General features: G+C 54.5%; 1 protein-coding gene and 1 long non-coding RNA gene across 6 annotated transcripts in view; one reads left to right on the forward strand and one right to left on the reverse strand.

Moving 5' to 3' along the window:
• Positions 1–9,099: 9,099 nt before the first annotated feature.
• On the reverse strand, positions 9,100–10,843 carry LOC136992075 (uncharacterized). Its single transcript, XR_010884098.1, has 2 exons — positions 10,748–10,843; positions 9,100–10,187 (listed from the first exon to the last, which is right to left on the reverse strand). It is a non-coding gene; the product is annotated as an uncharacterized lncRNA (long non-coding RNA).
• Positions 10,844–11,110: 267 nt separating this feature from the next.
• The window catches only part of WT1 (WT1 transcription factor), a 40,689-nt gene continuing 36,788 nt past the window's right edge, over positions 11,111–15,011 (forward strand). For 3 of the 5 annotated variants that reach the window (XM_067296199.1, XM_067296200.1, XM_067296198.1), the window contains exon 1: positions 11,349–11,819. In XM_067296199.1, coding sequence (XP_067152300.1) covers positions 11,429–11,819 — 391 coding nt within the window. In that variant the 5' untranslated portion in view covers positions 11,349–11,428. Of the gene's footprint in view, positions 11,820–15,011 lie in introns of all 5 variants that reach the window. The other 2 variants (XM_067296201.1, XM_067296202.1) reach the window with 1 other exon arrangement.

The raw sequence follows: 15,011 nt of genomic DNA on the forward strand, positions 1-15,011 counted from the left end.
TCAGCTGTGTGTTTTGCACATACGTCATTTAATGTACTGTGTTACATGAGCATGCCTGCTTTCTTTGCTCAGGACTGGTGTGCTCTTCTGAAGTTCCAGTGACTTTACCTCTCTCCTCTGCTATAAAAGGAAAATCAAATTCTGAGTTCAGGGAGTGATAATGTAGCTCTGTTTCAGTTTTGGCACCTTACACAAACATACACCATTATCAGTGTCTAGTCATAAAGCTGATAGAGTTTCATAAAAATGGAAGAGTATATTAAAGGTATCTAGACAGCTGTTTTCCCTAACTGGATGTAAACCCAGTTTCAAATATATAGTGCTCCTAAGTTTTGAAGGGATTAATTACCATGTTCACCATCTTCAGATTACCAGACTTGAAGTCTGTCAGCTCTGAGCTTGTAAATTGTAAGTTATGTAGGTGAAGTTTAATTTGTAATATGGTCTGGTTTGTGGAATTACCTTGTCTTATTCATGGAAAGGAACCACACATTTCTAGCAGTGAAAGGCTGTGGAAGTTGTTTCTTTGAAATAGGGGATGTTGAGAGAAGCAAAATATTGTAACTGTGTAATGCAGTGATCCATCTGTATGTTCTAGTGTTTTAAGCATGAGTTGGTCAAAAATAAGTGATATAATTGGGCAAGTAAGTTGTCTTTACATGAACTTCTCTGTCTAGAAACAATAATTTACTTGTGTCTCAAGAATATATTATAAGGTAATATGCACTTACTTAGTACCTTCCTAATGTCACAGTGACATAACACTTATGGAGTATTTTGCACATAAAAAATCACTGCAAGTAATGTGCACTTCATGACACATTCCTTGAGACAAGAACAACAAAATAGACCAGGGAATTTTTTGAGGAAACCATTACCTGAGGGCTTCCTATAAAGTTGATCTTGCAATGTCATCCAAAGTACCCTATCCTGATGTAACAATTATATGGCTTTGGATTCTCACTCAGTTGTTCAAGGTGATTTAGTCATTGGTTTGTGTGTCCTTACATTTAGAGACTGCCAAATGTAATTATTTGCAAAATATTTAGTTCAGCACTGAGTTCTATTTTGGAGAGATGCTGTTGGAGGGAGCTTAGAGGAGGATAGCAGGAAGAATGAAAAGGACTAAGTACATGCAGCCTGACATGCTGGGATAAAAGGACATAATAGTCTATATGTAACTGAAACATGTAAGCATGAGAGAGGGAGAAGAATTATGTCCAGTTTGGCAGGAGGATGTAATGAGTAATAGATGGAATGATGAAGGGGAAATAAAATTGGCTGGATGAAGAAAAGCTTCCTGACCGCGAGATCTTGTTTGATTACTGAAGTTTCCCGGGGGACTTCTGTGATTTGGGAAAAGTTATACAAGACTGTTCAAAGCCCTGCAGTGCTGCACAAAGCATAGTTCTCTAGTCACCTAATGACTTGGCATCCAGGACTGGATAGTGCTTCCCATCTTTTAAATGTGTTTGAGGTTCTTTGGATTCCTTGCATTTGCTGGGCAGCTCTGATCCCTTGTGTGCTGGCTGGACTATGGCTTCTCTATTGGTTAGTATTACTAAATAGTATTACAGCTCATGAAGAAAACCTGCCTCCTCTGAGCGTGTGTGTGAAATGTGTGTACTGTGACTACAGGCCTGATCCTGTTCCTTTGATACTGAGTGCAGGAAACTGCAAGGGCAGCAGGGAAGTTAGATGCAGCTATCCAAAGGGACATGATCTCTGGAGATGCATTAGGTGGCAATTGTATATGCCTTTGTGTATATACTCATAAATCTGGGCCCAAACCTCTACAATATCTGTATGGATATTACTGAGAGATGGTGTTGGAGCGGAGCATATTGCAAATGTAAAGTATTCTGAAAACTTTATTTGGTTGGACAGTTTATTATGCTTAAACAGTGACTAATAAAATAAGGAAAATTACCACAGTTATTCAAGAACTTTTAGTCTCTGATAAAGCATAGGTAGTTATTAGAGAGTGTTTGTGTTATCCATACATAGAATTATTTTATTACAGACCTGGTGTTTAGCTAAAGCTGACTGCAGTAATTCCACTGAGAGAAGCTTATCTGATGAATAATTAAGCATGTTCTTTAGCTGCTATTCAACCAATTTGCTGAACTTACTTTGACTTCTGCCCAGAGGTTTTTGGAGTAAATTGATGACTGAGAATCCATTTGGATTTGAACAGTTAGGGGAGATGCATGCAGAAAACAAGAAACCCAAAGGTAGTGAAGTCTACAAGGCTTTTACAAATTGGGAAGCTCTGTTCATTGTGCTAGAGAAATGGGCTGATGAACAGATTTCCTGATGGATCTTCTCTGGCCTTCCACTGCGTTCCTTGCATTCTAGCAGCGGTTCAAAGCAGTAGAACCCATCTCCTCAAATGCAGATACAGATTGCAAAGGATGATGCTGCTTAGGATGAAGCAATGAGATAAATATTGCTAAGAACTCATTTTTGAAACTGTACAGAATCCAACATCTGCTCTGCTCCCAAGAGCTAACTGGTTGGAACGGTGGAAGCCCTGAATTTTGAAACAAATCACACAGAAATGTGAGTTTCTTCATGTAAGTTAATACACTAATAAATCAAAATATCTGCTTATAAGGATACTCCTTATTTGAATTATCTTCTAATTCAAATTTAATATGCATTATCTCATGGGGGCATGATTAGTTCTGTATCAATAGGTAAATAACTTGTACATCCTGAGATATATCTTATTTCTACCAAAGAAAAAAATAAGTAAATCATTTAGATCTGGAACACTGATCACAATGGAAGTTTCATTTGCAAAGGATTTATGGAAACTTGAAGTCAGTATTATGTTTTGAATAAATGCACCATTGACCAGTATCAGATTTCCGTAGGCTTTATCTTGTTTTTTCTAAGCAACTGCTCATAAACTTTTTTAATATCTTGATTAGCATGATGGTGCTACTTGCAAATCTGTTCATAGAGCTATTAATCTATGATATTGCAGTCTAAAGAAAGGAGTCACACTTACTTAGCTGTTCCTTTCATTGTTTCATTTAAAAACATAAATAACAAGTTGACAGGGTTTCTTTGTCCTTTGCTTTGCGTCTTTCTTTTCAACTAACAAGTTAAGTATTTCAAAAGAAGTTTGTTAAGACACTACAAGAGTAGGTCTTAGTTCCGATCTGCAACTTATTGAACTCTATGATGTATTAGGAAGGGAAGGAAAGAAAGGAAGGAAGGAAGGAAGGAAGGAAGGACAAATAAATGATAAGTTTGATCAGTTTAAGAATCTGTGACTCAATGGCTACAGCAAACTCTTAGTGCTTTTAATTCCTGTGTTATAATAGTACTCAGGTGAATAGCAGAATCAAACAGCATAAAATCCGAAGGGAAAGGAATCCCGTGTGTCACCAGGAATACATTTGGCTTCTAAGCCAAATTCTATTGAATCCACGTTCAGTATATGGAGCCTTCTCCTCCTCTAACTGTCCCAGCAGAGCTCAGACTCAGCCTGAGCTTTGCAAGACAACAACTCCATTGGACCTAGCGGGGTCAGCAGAGCCTGCTGCTAGACAGTGAGTCACAAATGTGAAGAAAAAAGCTGAGTCCTGCAGTGACACACTGATGGGAACCATGCAAGCACCCTCAAAGCCCAGCTAGGCTGCACTCGGTTCTGTGGAGGGCACCGTGGCTGCTGTCACTGCTTGCAGCAGATCTCTCTTGAATTAAGGCACTGAAGCCATGGAGTTTTACAGTTGGCTGTTCACCCTTGCAGCCGGACCAGATGCCACGTGCAGCAAGGGAGGGACTGGGTGTAAAGCTTTGGTGGAGAAAAAAAGAAATACATTGAGTGGGAAACCTCAAAATAAAGGACTGGGGAAATTCCTGTTTCAGTGGAGCTACATTTTTGCTGCCAATTGCTTCCAGCCAACTAGATGAAAAAAAAGAATTTACTGGCCTTTGAGTTTTTACTGCAATCCACATATTTCAGTATGTATAGTCCAGAGAGAGAGAGGAGACATGCACATTCATGTATGCATGATTGAATAAAGGACTGGGTATGCTTTGTTACTGCTGAAGCTAAAGGGCTGTGCCTTGGGGCCGAGGGCAGTGGAATCTTCTCCCCAAGTGGTGAAGTAACAGCTGGAGTGTTTATTCTGTGCTGATGGGGCTGGGACGGGGGACTCGCACGTTGCAATAGCTCTCCGGCTTCAGCACTTACTTCCACTCCTTCGCAGGTAGCATTACTGGCACTGAGCAGTGCTGTGTAACGCAACAAGCAGCTGAGTTTCTTTGCTTACCCAAGGCCTCAAAGCACTTCACACACACTGCTGGAGTTCTCCAGTGTTCTGGCAAAATTATTGTCACCTTTCCAATTTTACCATGGAGTATGCAGAAGGCATTGGATAGAAACCCAGGAGCTCCTCATCTGTTTTAGGCACTAGACACATTGCCTTCATGCACTTGGGTTTTGTGGTCACTGAATATCTGTAGACAAGCAGCAAAGAGGATTTACTTGGTTTTCGCTTCTGCGTGGTGGGAACGGTTAGTCCCTGATGGTCTAAGGTCATAAAGCATTGATTTCAGTGGGACTACTCTTGCCCTAAAGCACCTTTAGTCAGGTGCTTACATGCATGAATTCCTCTGAAGTATGTAGGATTAGAACAAAATTCTATGAAAACGGTTTCAGATCCTCAGCTGAGGTAAGCTCGAGTAGCCCTGGTGGAGCCCCACTAATTTCCCACTGAGGAGGACTGGTCAAGAGAGTATCTTTGCCCAGAGTTATTGCAAAAAGGGCTTTTCAAGAATAACATGATATTTGGACTTCCCTTGCATTGTTAAAATGCATTTGTTCAAGAATGAAGTTGAAACATAAAGGCACGCATGGTTAGTGTTTAGGAAAACATGTTCACGTCAAGTCCACTGGAGAAATTGTTCAAGAACAATTCACAATCTGTAACTGTTCTGCGGTATCCTAACGTTACACCTGAGGCTATTTGGGGTCTGAGTTACAAACAGCCTTCACTTACTTACCAGAGGTATCACAAATACTTTAATGTGTGGCAGGGCATAGCGGGTTTAACTGGGTCTTTCCTACCACTTTTGAATGTGTAAGCATTTGTTTTACATTTCAGATATGTACCCGGATTCCAAGACAGTATTCCAGGTGGCTCAAAGAATTCTTAGAGTTTGTGTTTATGACAGGTATGTCACTGATTTTTCATCTAAATTATTATATGTATAGTTCAGTAAGCCTTTATAGTTGGATCTACATTCTGCAACTAGGGATAAATTAATTCATTGGCTCTCAATTACCTTATATCCATTTATAATCTACTCAGTTTTAGATTTTTTTTTCTTCTCCCAAAATAATAATTTTATTATTTTCAAGACTATTAGAGATAATGCCAAGAACTGAGCTCCAGTATAGTACCTAAGGCCTTTTTTTTAATTTTATGTGTAAGTACCAGATACCTATACAAATTCTATATAATAGTTTTAGCTGCTCCATAAGTATATCCCATGGTATATCTGGCACTTTTAAAATGTCACATATCCCAGATCTGAAAGATACTACTGATGCCCAGTTTTACATGAACTTCTATTCACCAGAACCTTGGCGAGGGCAGGACCCTTAGGGATATTTTATGGTCCTATACAGCTCCATGATTTATACTGAGTTTCGTTTTAGCAGTATGCCAATAAATTTAGCAGAGGCCCTCTAGTAACTAGTACTTCGTTTTAGTCTCACCTCGCACCCCTCCTGGCCTGAACCAGACCAGCGAGCACGGGAGGAGGCGCCGCGGAGGCCGGGCAGCGCTCGCCGCCCGCCTGCCACCGCGCTGCCTTCCCGGGCGGGCCCCGGCCCCGGCCCCGGCCCCGCCCCGACGAGGCGAGGCGGCCGGTGGCGCCGGGCCGCCCGCCCCGGGGGCCGCCGCAGGTGCGGGACGCGGAGCGCCGCCCCGGCCGCCCCCGCCCGGCCGCCGCCGGGTTGAGCGCGGGGTCAGGGGCTCGCCGTGCCCCGGCCCCGGCCCCGGGCGCGCCGCGGGCCCCGCTCATCAATTTCACGTGCTCGGTGTCTGCTCCCGCCGCGGCCCGGCCTCCCCCCGCCGCGGCATTAGTGCAGAACAAATTGAGACATATCCTCTGCGTAATTAGTTCCAGCGCTGCAAAGATTTACGGGGAAATAATAGCCCGAGCTCAACCAAACGGCGGCGCACCGGCCGGCCGCGCCGGGGCCGGGGAACCCCGGCCGGCCGCGGCGCACGCAGGGCCAGCCAGCCCCGGGGGACCGGAGCCAGTCACGGAGCCCGTCCGGCGGCCCGGCCCGGCCCGGCCCAGCCCAGCCCGCTCCCGCTGCCGGCGCGGGGCGGCGGGGCCCTGCGCCGCGCACCGCCCGCGGGGGGGCGCCCTGCGCGGCGGCGCGGCGCGGCGCGGGCGGTGGCTCCCCGCGGCCGGTGCTCATTGGCGGACGCGGCGGGGTGCCGGCGACCGCCACCCAATGGCGTTAGCGGGCGGCGCTGGCGGGGCGCGGGCGCGGGCGCGGGGCTGCCGTGCGGGCCGCGGCGCCCTGGGGCGGCGGGGAGGCGGCGCCGGGCGCGGCCGAGGCGCTCCCAGGTGCCGCCCAGCCAGCGGCGGCCCGCGCCGCGCTCCCCGCAGGTGCGGGGCAAGCCCGCGGACGGGCTGCGGGGGAGCTGGGCCGGAGGCAGTCTCCCCCGGCGCCGCTGCCTGGGTCCCGCAGGGGCGCGGACAGGCCCCCGCGCCGCGGGGAGTCCAGCGCGCAGACCTCACACGACTCTTGCCTGCCCTCGGCCGGAGAGTCGGCCCCACCGGGGCTCGCCTCAGAAAGGCTGTAACGCCCGCCACGCAGCGCGCAGCCCGGGGGGGCCGCTGCGACACAGGTCACCTCCCACCTCAGCGGAGGTCCAGGGAGAGGGTGCGCACCTTTCCCTCGTTGCGCCATCAAAGAAGGCTTTTTTCCTTCAAGGGATAAACAAAATGTCCTCCCCCATCTCGGAAGCGTGTCAGTGCCCCCGTCAGCCCAGGAAGGGAAGCCCAGTCTCGCTCTGCCGGGCGCTCCCAGGTCCCCGCGGCGTGGGCAGCCCCCGGCGCTGCTGCGGGGCCGCAGGCGCGAGGGAAGGTGCCGCGGGGCGAGCGAAGGCGGCGAGGAATGCAGGATCGGGCCCGCCGTGATGAATTCCTGCCCCTCGCTCAGCCCCTGTGCTCCCTGCACCCTGCGCTCCTGGAGATGGTTCGCAGCTTTGTTTCTGCTCCTCTTGGCACTTAAATAATCAAACTCCGATCAGCTCCCTGAGTGAAAGGAGACAGATCCCCCTGTGTGCTCTGAACGGCTTGAACAGGATTGGAAGTGCTGGGGATTTATCTCTGTTTAAGTCACTCTCCCCCACCCTCGAGCCGCGGGGGGATCATTTATGGAGTTTAGTAAAGTGTAGTAAGAATTACCGGCCCATTAATTGGTTAGAATGGCAGGGGAGAAAGCGGGAAGGGGAAACGCCGGCCGGGGAGGTGCTTCAGCGGTTCTCGGGTTGGCGCAGGTTCCCGAGCCCGTTTTGCCCGGAATTGAGTGGGACTCTCGGTAGAGTAATCCTCGTCCAGGAAATAGCTTTTGTTTGATCTTGCGAAGTATGCCACTGAGCACAAGCGAAGGTTGAGTATTTATGAGGAATTGCCATAGCTATGGAATAGCGGACAAAACAAGCCTGTCTGACTGCTACATAGCAGAAATTTGGATCAGGCCGAGTTTGGAGGGGAGAGGGCGAAAAGTTTCGGGCCACCTGGGCCTGACCACCGGCAAAGGAGATGCTGTCCAAAACCTGCCATCTCTCCGATCTTTGCTTTCAGTTTGGCACCAAGGCCCGGCTGCGGACGCCCGGTTTGCAGTGTGTTGCAGGGTGATTTACGCCGGGCTGAGATCGGAATCAGGGTGGGGATCTCCGGGGAAGACGCGGGCAAATATCTCCTGCAGCGGGGAGCAGCTCCTCTCGACCTGCCAGGGCTCTTCGGAGGGGACCTGCTGCCTCGCCTGCTCCCGGGGCCTCCGCGCCGCCGCCGGCGCTGCTGGCCTGGGCCACAAGTGCGCGGCTCCGGCTAGAAAAGTGCCTCTGCTTGGAGCGGGGCGGGGAGGAGGATTTATATCTCGCCCCGCTGCTGGAAGTGGCTGCGGAAAGTGGCGCCGGCCGGTTCCCAAAAGCCTCCAGCCCTGCCGGGGTGGAAGGGTCCGTGCCCCCCTCCTCCTCGGGCTGCTCCGCTTCGCTGCGGGTTGTCCCGGCACATCCTCTTGTGCGGAGCCGCGCCCGCGCGGTCTGTGCCGCACTGCTCGGCGCCCCGGGCGGGCGCAGGTGCCGGTGCACGGCGCTGCCCGCCCCGCGCCCCCGCCGCCCTGCACGGCTCTCCCCAGTCTCGCTGCAGGCTCTGCTCCTGGCCGCGGGGAGGGAGGATGCGCTGAGGCCAGAGAGGTCTTTTTGTTTCAGCGCTTGGTTGTATCTGCTGGGAGATGTGAGGGAGAGGCGAAGATTTGGAAGGACTTCGGCAAGTCTTCCCCCCAGGGGAAATAACGCAGACCTAAGCGATCAAGAAAACATCTTTCCCCTTAAAGAAGATTTATCAAGCTAGGTTATTTCAAGGAAAAAAAAAAAAAAGATAATTCGAAAGATAGTCCGTTGCAGGGCAGACTGTCTATTTGTACCAAGAGAGGTGTAGTTTTCACAGGACATAAAATACTCCATTTAGACTGGCCAAGGATTTCTATTTCTGTGGGTACTTTGTAGATTTTAGAGCCGAAGATTAATGTGACCGACATGAGGTGTTGGACCATCACAGAAATTAACAAAACAGCCCGGCAACCGATTCGGTACCTTCCCGTGGTCCCCCCAAAGACCCTGCGGGTACAGGGCCAAAAGATGAGTGCAGCGTACGGGGAGAACTTGCGCCGAGTCAGAAAGAGAGACCAGAGAATAGAAATAAACATCTCGGTCCGGCAGCGTAAGCGAAGGGAGCGCTTTGCCCGCGTTACCAGAATAGGTTGCATTTACACGAATACCGTTCCGAGATTGTTTTAGTTTCGTCCGTACTCATCAAAAGCAGCAGATCTCCAAACGTAGGTGATCTTTAATATTGGCCAAGATAATCAGCAAATCTTTTACTGCTACGTTACACGGAGATTTCTGTAACAAATATATTTAGAAATCAAAACGGGCGATTTAAAAGCGATTTGAAATATAATGAAATAAGATAATATCATGAGATAATGAAAATTAAAGTAATTTCACTAATAACAAAAACGACTGTTTTGGTTAAATAGTTTAAAAATAAAATTAAATTAAAATTTAGCTCCTCTAATAACAAGCTATTTTAATTTATTCTGTTCTAGCAGTTACCGTTTGAATTTTAAAACATCATTTCAAGATTGGCGATGCTTTGTGATAACCTGTAATGCGGTGGGGGAAAGGAAGTAACGAAGCGTAAATTGTCACTCGGAAGACAACAGGTTCGATCTTCCAAATGGCAGGTAAATGTTCATTGCATTTGTTTTATTATTTTAGCTTCAGAGGGAGGTCCCGCTTCTCACTTCTTGAAGCGGCAAGGGAGGACTCGGGCTCTGTGCTGCTGCGTTTGTGCGAGACCTCGCGGTGTCCACAGCAGTATTTTCGGTGCCGCGGTTTTAACAGCGCCTGGGGAGAAGCTGCAAGCGACACGGGCAGCGAGTCGCGGGGCTCCCGCGCCTCCGCGTAGCCTGCGGCTGCCAGCGCGTTGTGTCGAAAAGCAGCTCCGAGGAGCTGGCACACGCGTGCTCGGAGAAGCTAATTCCCCCCCTGCAGAAGCTGATGATGAATGAGTAGTTTTGAAGGAAGGGGGCAGGATCCCCCGTGCCCCGCTCGTGAGAGCGTTCCCGCCCGCAGAAGGGCTCCCGGGGCCGCGGGAGGCTGTCGGCTCGCACCCGCCTCCTGCCCCCGGGGCGCGCTCGCCCGCGGCGGGCACAGCCGCGTCCCGCGGGGCTCTGCCGCCGCGCCGCCCGCGCGGGGCGGAATCGTGACAGCCCTCGCTGCCAGGACCCGGCCCGAAACCCGCCGTGGCGCCTGCAGAGGCCATCAGGGGATAATGTATCGGATGCTATCGGGGATTCTCCCGCCACTGCCGCCGGGATGCCTGCTGAGGGGCTGCCGTCCGGGGGCAGGAGGCTGTGGGGGAAAGAGAGAGGCCAGGGCTTCCCAGGAGCAGTGCCAGGAGGATGCCCCCGAAGCAGGTTATTTATTGTGCAGAGATCCTTTCCCACCTGCCCAGCCGCTTCCTTCCCTCTCACACACGGGCACGACGGGGGGACGGGTCAGGCCCCTCCCCGGCCCTGGTCCCCTTGCAGAGGGCACCCTCCCCTCCCCTCCCCGCCCTTGCGGAGCCCTCGGTGCCCTGACACAGCCGGCTCCCTCTGGGACGTGTCCGGACAGGGACGGGGAGCGCCGGGTGCCTCTCGGACAGGGGAAGGGGGGTCCTGGCAGGCAGCCCGCACCCCGCAGGAGCTCAGGGAGATGCGAGTGCCTCCGCCAGTGCGAGAGGCACCTGGAAAGACATTTTCCCCTCGCTGGGAGAGGGACGGCCCGCCCCGGGCCGGGTCACTTCCCCTCGCTCGTGCAAGGGCGGAGGTTTCCCCACACGGTCCCCCGGGCCTGCGACCCCGCCGCCCTCGGGAGTCCCCACGGACATGCACAGAGCTGGCGGGGGAAGTCGTCCAGCACGTACTTACTGGCCACCTGGATCCCTCTAACAATTTCGCAAGTCTCTCCTAAAGCGAAGGGATGTTAGGGTGAGATTTAGTGGCGCTTGCACCAGAGGAAGGGTGGGAGTGATGTGTAGGGGAGATATATTCTCCCACAGTAACCTCTCCCCCTCCATCCCCAGCTCTGCTCGTCTCCCCCTCCCCCCGCGTGTCTGGTCTGGCTCGGTTCAGCAGAGCGGGCTGTGGGCAGCCCTTCGGCGGAGGTTGTGTGAATGGAGGATCGGCGTGGCTGACTCCTCCTCCCCTGCAAGCGCCTCTATTTGAGCTTTGCAAAGTTGAGGGCGAACAGGCATCCGAGGTGAGGCGTGCGAGGCGGCTGTGCCCCCCTAGCGCGCACGCACACGCACACACACACACACGCACACGCACACGCACACCGCCCTGCGCTGCGCTGCGCTGCGAGCGGGTGCAACCCCGGAGGCGATCCTGGAGAACAACCTTTCCTTGTCGCTGTTGCCGGCTCCCGCAGGGCTGGACCCGGGGAGCTGCGTCGCGGAGCAAACTTCCCCCAAGGGGCTGAGCTCGCCAGCCTGGTGCCTGCAGCCGGAGCCGGCCTCCGGCTTGGCAGGCAGGGGCCAGGTGTCCTGGAATAAGTGCGGCCCGGGGGCAGACTGGCTGCCCGGCGGCAGGCAGAAGGTCTGCGAGCAGATGGGGTCCGATGTCCGAGATCTCAACGCGCTGCTGCCCTCCGTGCCCTCCCTGCCGGGCAACAGCAATTGCACCATGCCGGTGAGCAGCGCGGCGCAGTGGGCTCCCGTCCTGGACTTCCCCCCGGGAGCCTCCTACGGCTCGCTGGGGCCGCACTCCTTCATCAAGCAGGAGCCGAGCTGGAACGGGTCGGACCCGCACGAGGAGCAGTACCTGAGCGCCTTCACCGTCCACTTCTCCGGCCAGTTCACGGGCACGGCCGGGGCTTGCCGCTACGGGCCCTTCGGCGCCGCGCCGCCCAGCCAGCCTCCCTCCAGCCAGGCTAGGATGTTCCCCAACGGGCCCTATCTGCCCAACTGCCTGGAGAGCCAGCAAGCGATCCGGAACCAGGGTAAGGGCCGCGCCGCCGTGCGCCCCGGCCTCGGGCCGCAGCCCCCCAGGCATCCCCCTGCCCTGCCCTGCCCTGCCCTGCCTTGCCGGGCCGCACTCCGTGTAAACACCAAGCCGAGCCTCTCTGCCTGCCGCCGGCCGGGAACGGGTGGGCGAGCCAGCCCTCCCGTGCCTCCCCTCCCTCCCGGTGCGGGATCCACGTCGGTCCGCGGAGTTTTGGGAGCCGCAGGTTGCTCCTTCCCCCCCCCGCCCCGGGCGGCGGGCGGCTCTCCCGCCGGGCTGGCGGTGCTTCCTTCGCTCGCTTGGAGCAGCCTCCCTCCTCGCAAAGTTTTGTTTGGGCCGAGGATGGCGCAAGTCCTGTAATGGAGATCGGGCCAGTGCCCTGAGACAATTCTCTCTAAAAATCTTGGGGGGGGGGCGGCGGGAAATTACCTCCAAACCTCCTCCCGAACCCCGGAAACTGTTGTTCACATGTTGCTGCTTTCGAGTCGCTTGTCGAGTTAACCTTGCGAGCGCTGAATCCCCCCAGGCCGGGGTATATGCGTAGGAGCGGCGTGGGCCAGCTGGGGAATAGCTTTTAGTTTCTTTTAAGCATCTCCCTAGCTAGGGTAGGCTGAACTGTACAGCGCTGCGGACTCCGCTGTTCGCACTATCCTGAAACATTCCCGTGGGCTGCACGGCCGGGGCGATCGATCAGCCCCCGCATGTAGAGTCGGGGTTATCATCTAATAGTTTTTCTTCCAGTGGCTGCGGTTGAAACGTCTGCTGGTGCAAAACGGGGAGGAAGAAGGCAGAGGGAGAGAGTGCGCAGAGAGCTCGCTAGCGAGCTTCGGGTCCTGTTTCCCCTTACTTCAGCCGGCCCCGAAGGTGCATGTTGTGGAGCGCCTGCCCCGAGCTGCCGGCCCGAGGCGAGCTGCCGGGGGAGTCTGGCCGAGGGGCTCGGTCCGTCGCGGCCCCCAGACTTAGGGGACGGGAGGGTGCCAGAGGCGGCGGGCGCGGGGCCCTGCTCGCCGCGCTCTCGCTGCCTTTGCCGCGGGGTCGTGGGCGAGCTCGCCAAAGCGGGTGAAAACCCGATGCCAGCAGCTGGGGGCTTCTTTTGCACTGAGGGGCTTGTTTTTGCTCTCTTGCGGCCCAGGAAGGAGCTTCAGGCCTGCAGGTATGTCGACAACGCCTTGCCACATATCCTCAGAGTCGGGCTGGGGGCGATCGGCCCCGGAGGACCCGGGCGTTTCGGGCTGTCCCGTTGCTGGCGGCTGCGAAGGGAGGCAAGGCCGGGGGCGAGAGCGGAGGCCGCGGCCCGGCGGCGCGGGCTTTGGGCTCCCCGGCCAGGGGCGCCCCGCGGGCCGTTTGCTTGGAGGACAGGCGATGGCGGAGGTGGGAGGCGGCTGTTCTGCAACGCGGGAGCGCACAGCAGCGCGCCGCGTCCGCGCTGGCTGCGCTCGGCGCAGCTCCGTGGGGGGTGAGCGCAGCCCCAGTGCCACGGCTCTGCTGCCTGCGTCCCGCTGCGTGCCCAGCGCGGAGCTGCACGGACGGCAACGCGGTGCGAGGCGCCCCGGGACGCGTGGGCAGGCCCGGCCCCGGCTCGGGAAGGTGCGCAGCGTCCTTGGGAGCTCGGCTGGCGGCGTCGGCCGCACCGTGCCGCGCCGCGCCGCGCCGGGCTGGCGGCGAGCAGCCGGGAGCGGCCGTGTGCCCCTAGCTCCGGGGTGGCCGGGAGCAGGCTGCGATGGCCCCCGCAGGGAGCAAGCCGGGCGAGGAAGGCCTTCGGCGGGATTTTTTTAGACATCTGAAATTCAGAAGTTCTCCATGAGGATTTTTAATCGCGGGCCTGAAATGGTGACGAGAAGGCGGGGAGGAGGATAAGGGATTTAAACTCGCCCCCGGGTGCGTGAGCGTGGCGGTTCTGCCCGAGTCAGTGATGGACAAGGTAGCTGCGATCCCGCTCTTTCCAATCTCGTCTGATTTTAACCACTCTAAAGAGAAACGGAGCCTTTAATGCACAAGAACACAGAGTCCGAATTGGCAGCTGCCTTGGCCCGAGCATGACTGAGTGCGGGCGGACCCCGCTGCTTGTGAGGAGACCAGTATCTCACCAAGAGAGTAGGTGGCTGGGAGCTCCCAAATTCAGAAATTAGCCGGTCTCCTGGGCTCTGCGAATAGTGCTGAGTTATAGCCGTGCAGGTGTGTGCCTGGAGAGCTGGGGCCCAGCGGCATTACATATCTCATGCATTAAATGCCTGCAGCTCCCCCCGGCCGCTTCGCGGGGTGGAAACCCTGCAAGAGCCCGGAAGAAGGCGCCTTCCGCGGAGAGCCCCGGGGACACCGGCTCCCCCCGGCTGCTCCGCGGCGGCGGGCGGCCTCGCCGCCGGGCCGGGCTCTGCGCGCCCGGCGCGGGAGGGTGTCCCCGCAGCTCGCGCTGTGTCCCCGCACGGCAGCGCTGGGCTTAGCCACAACTATTTTCAGCGACACGCAGCTAACTCCTTCGGCAAGGAGGAATTCGGCAAAGGGTGTTTGCTTTCTTTACTTTTTTTTTCGAGGAAGGATAAAATGTTCTTGCTTTGGCTCTCCTCAAGGTTGAACTCATGTTTTTTTTAGCCAGTTCCCCCGACCGTGGGAAAGACACTACCTTGGCTCTGCGATGACATTTCTGCCAAGTCTGGGATGGGGTGTGGGGGGAAATAAGGCTTTGAAACCTCTGCCCAATTTTCCTCTTCCCGTTCGCCTGTCTCTTTCATCCAGATGGGCTCTTCCAACAACTGGATTCCTCCAGCGGGCCCCGTTCTCCAGCAGATGTACAACTTTTAATTATTTTCAGCACATTTTAATCAGGCCTGGTTCTGATAACGCCCTAATTAAAGAGACCTCGCTATCGGCAGCTCGGTTCAGAACTCAACTTTCTTATCACATTCCTGAAGCTTTGGGTCAGGCAACACCGGAAAATGCGGCCAAAACATCGCTCTGCTCCTAGCACAGTTTTGAAGGTCACCAAAAGTCTGCGCCGGGCCAAAAGTAACGTAGAAAGTGTCAGTGTTTTCAGAAAGTTAAAAAAGAGGCAGAGGGAAAAGGGGGAAAGGGAGTTGAAGGTTGAGCCTCTACCCTGAGGGCTAAGGAAGGAGATAATGCAGCGAGAAGCAGCTGTGGGATGGGAGTCCGTAAGGTACTGGCCTGTCAGCGCTGCTTGCATCGCCGCGGAGGG

This window comes from Apteryx mantelli, chromosome 4 (genome assembly GCF_036417845.1).
Source record: "Apteryx mantelli isolate bAptMan1 chromosome 4, bAptMan1.hap1, whole genome shotgun sequence".
In the NCBI taxonomy this organism is placed as follows: domain Eukaryota; kingdom Metazoa; phylum Chordata; class Aves; order Apterygiformes; family Apterygidae; genus Apteryx; species Apteryx mantelli.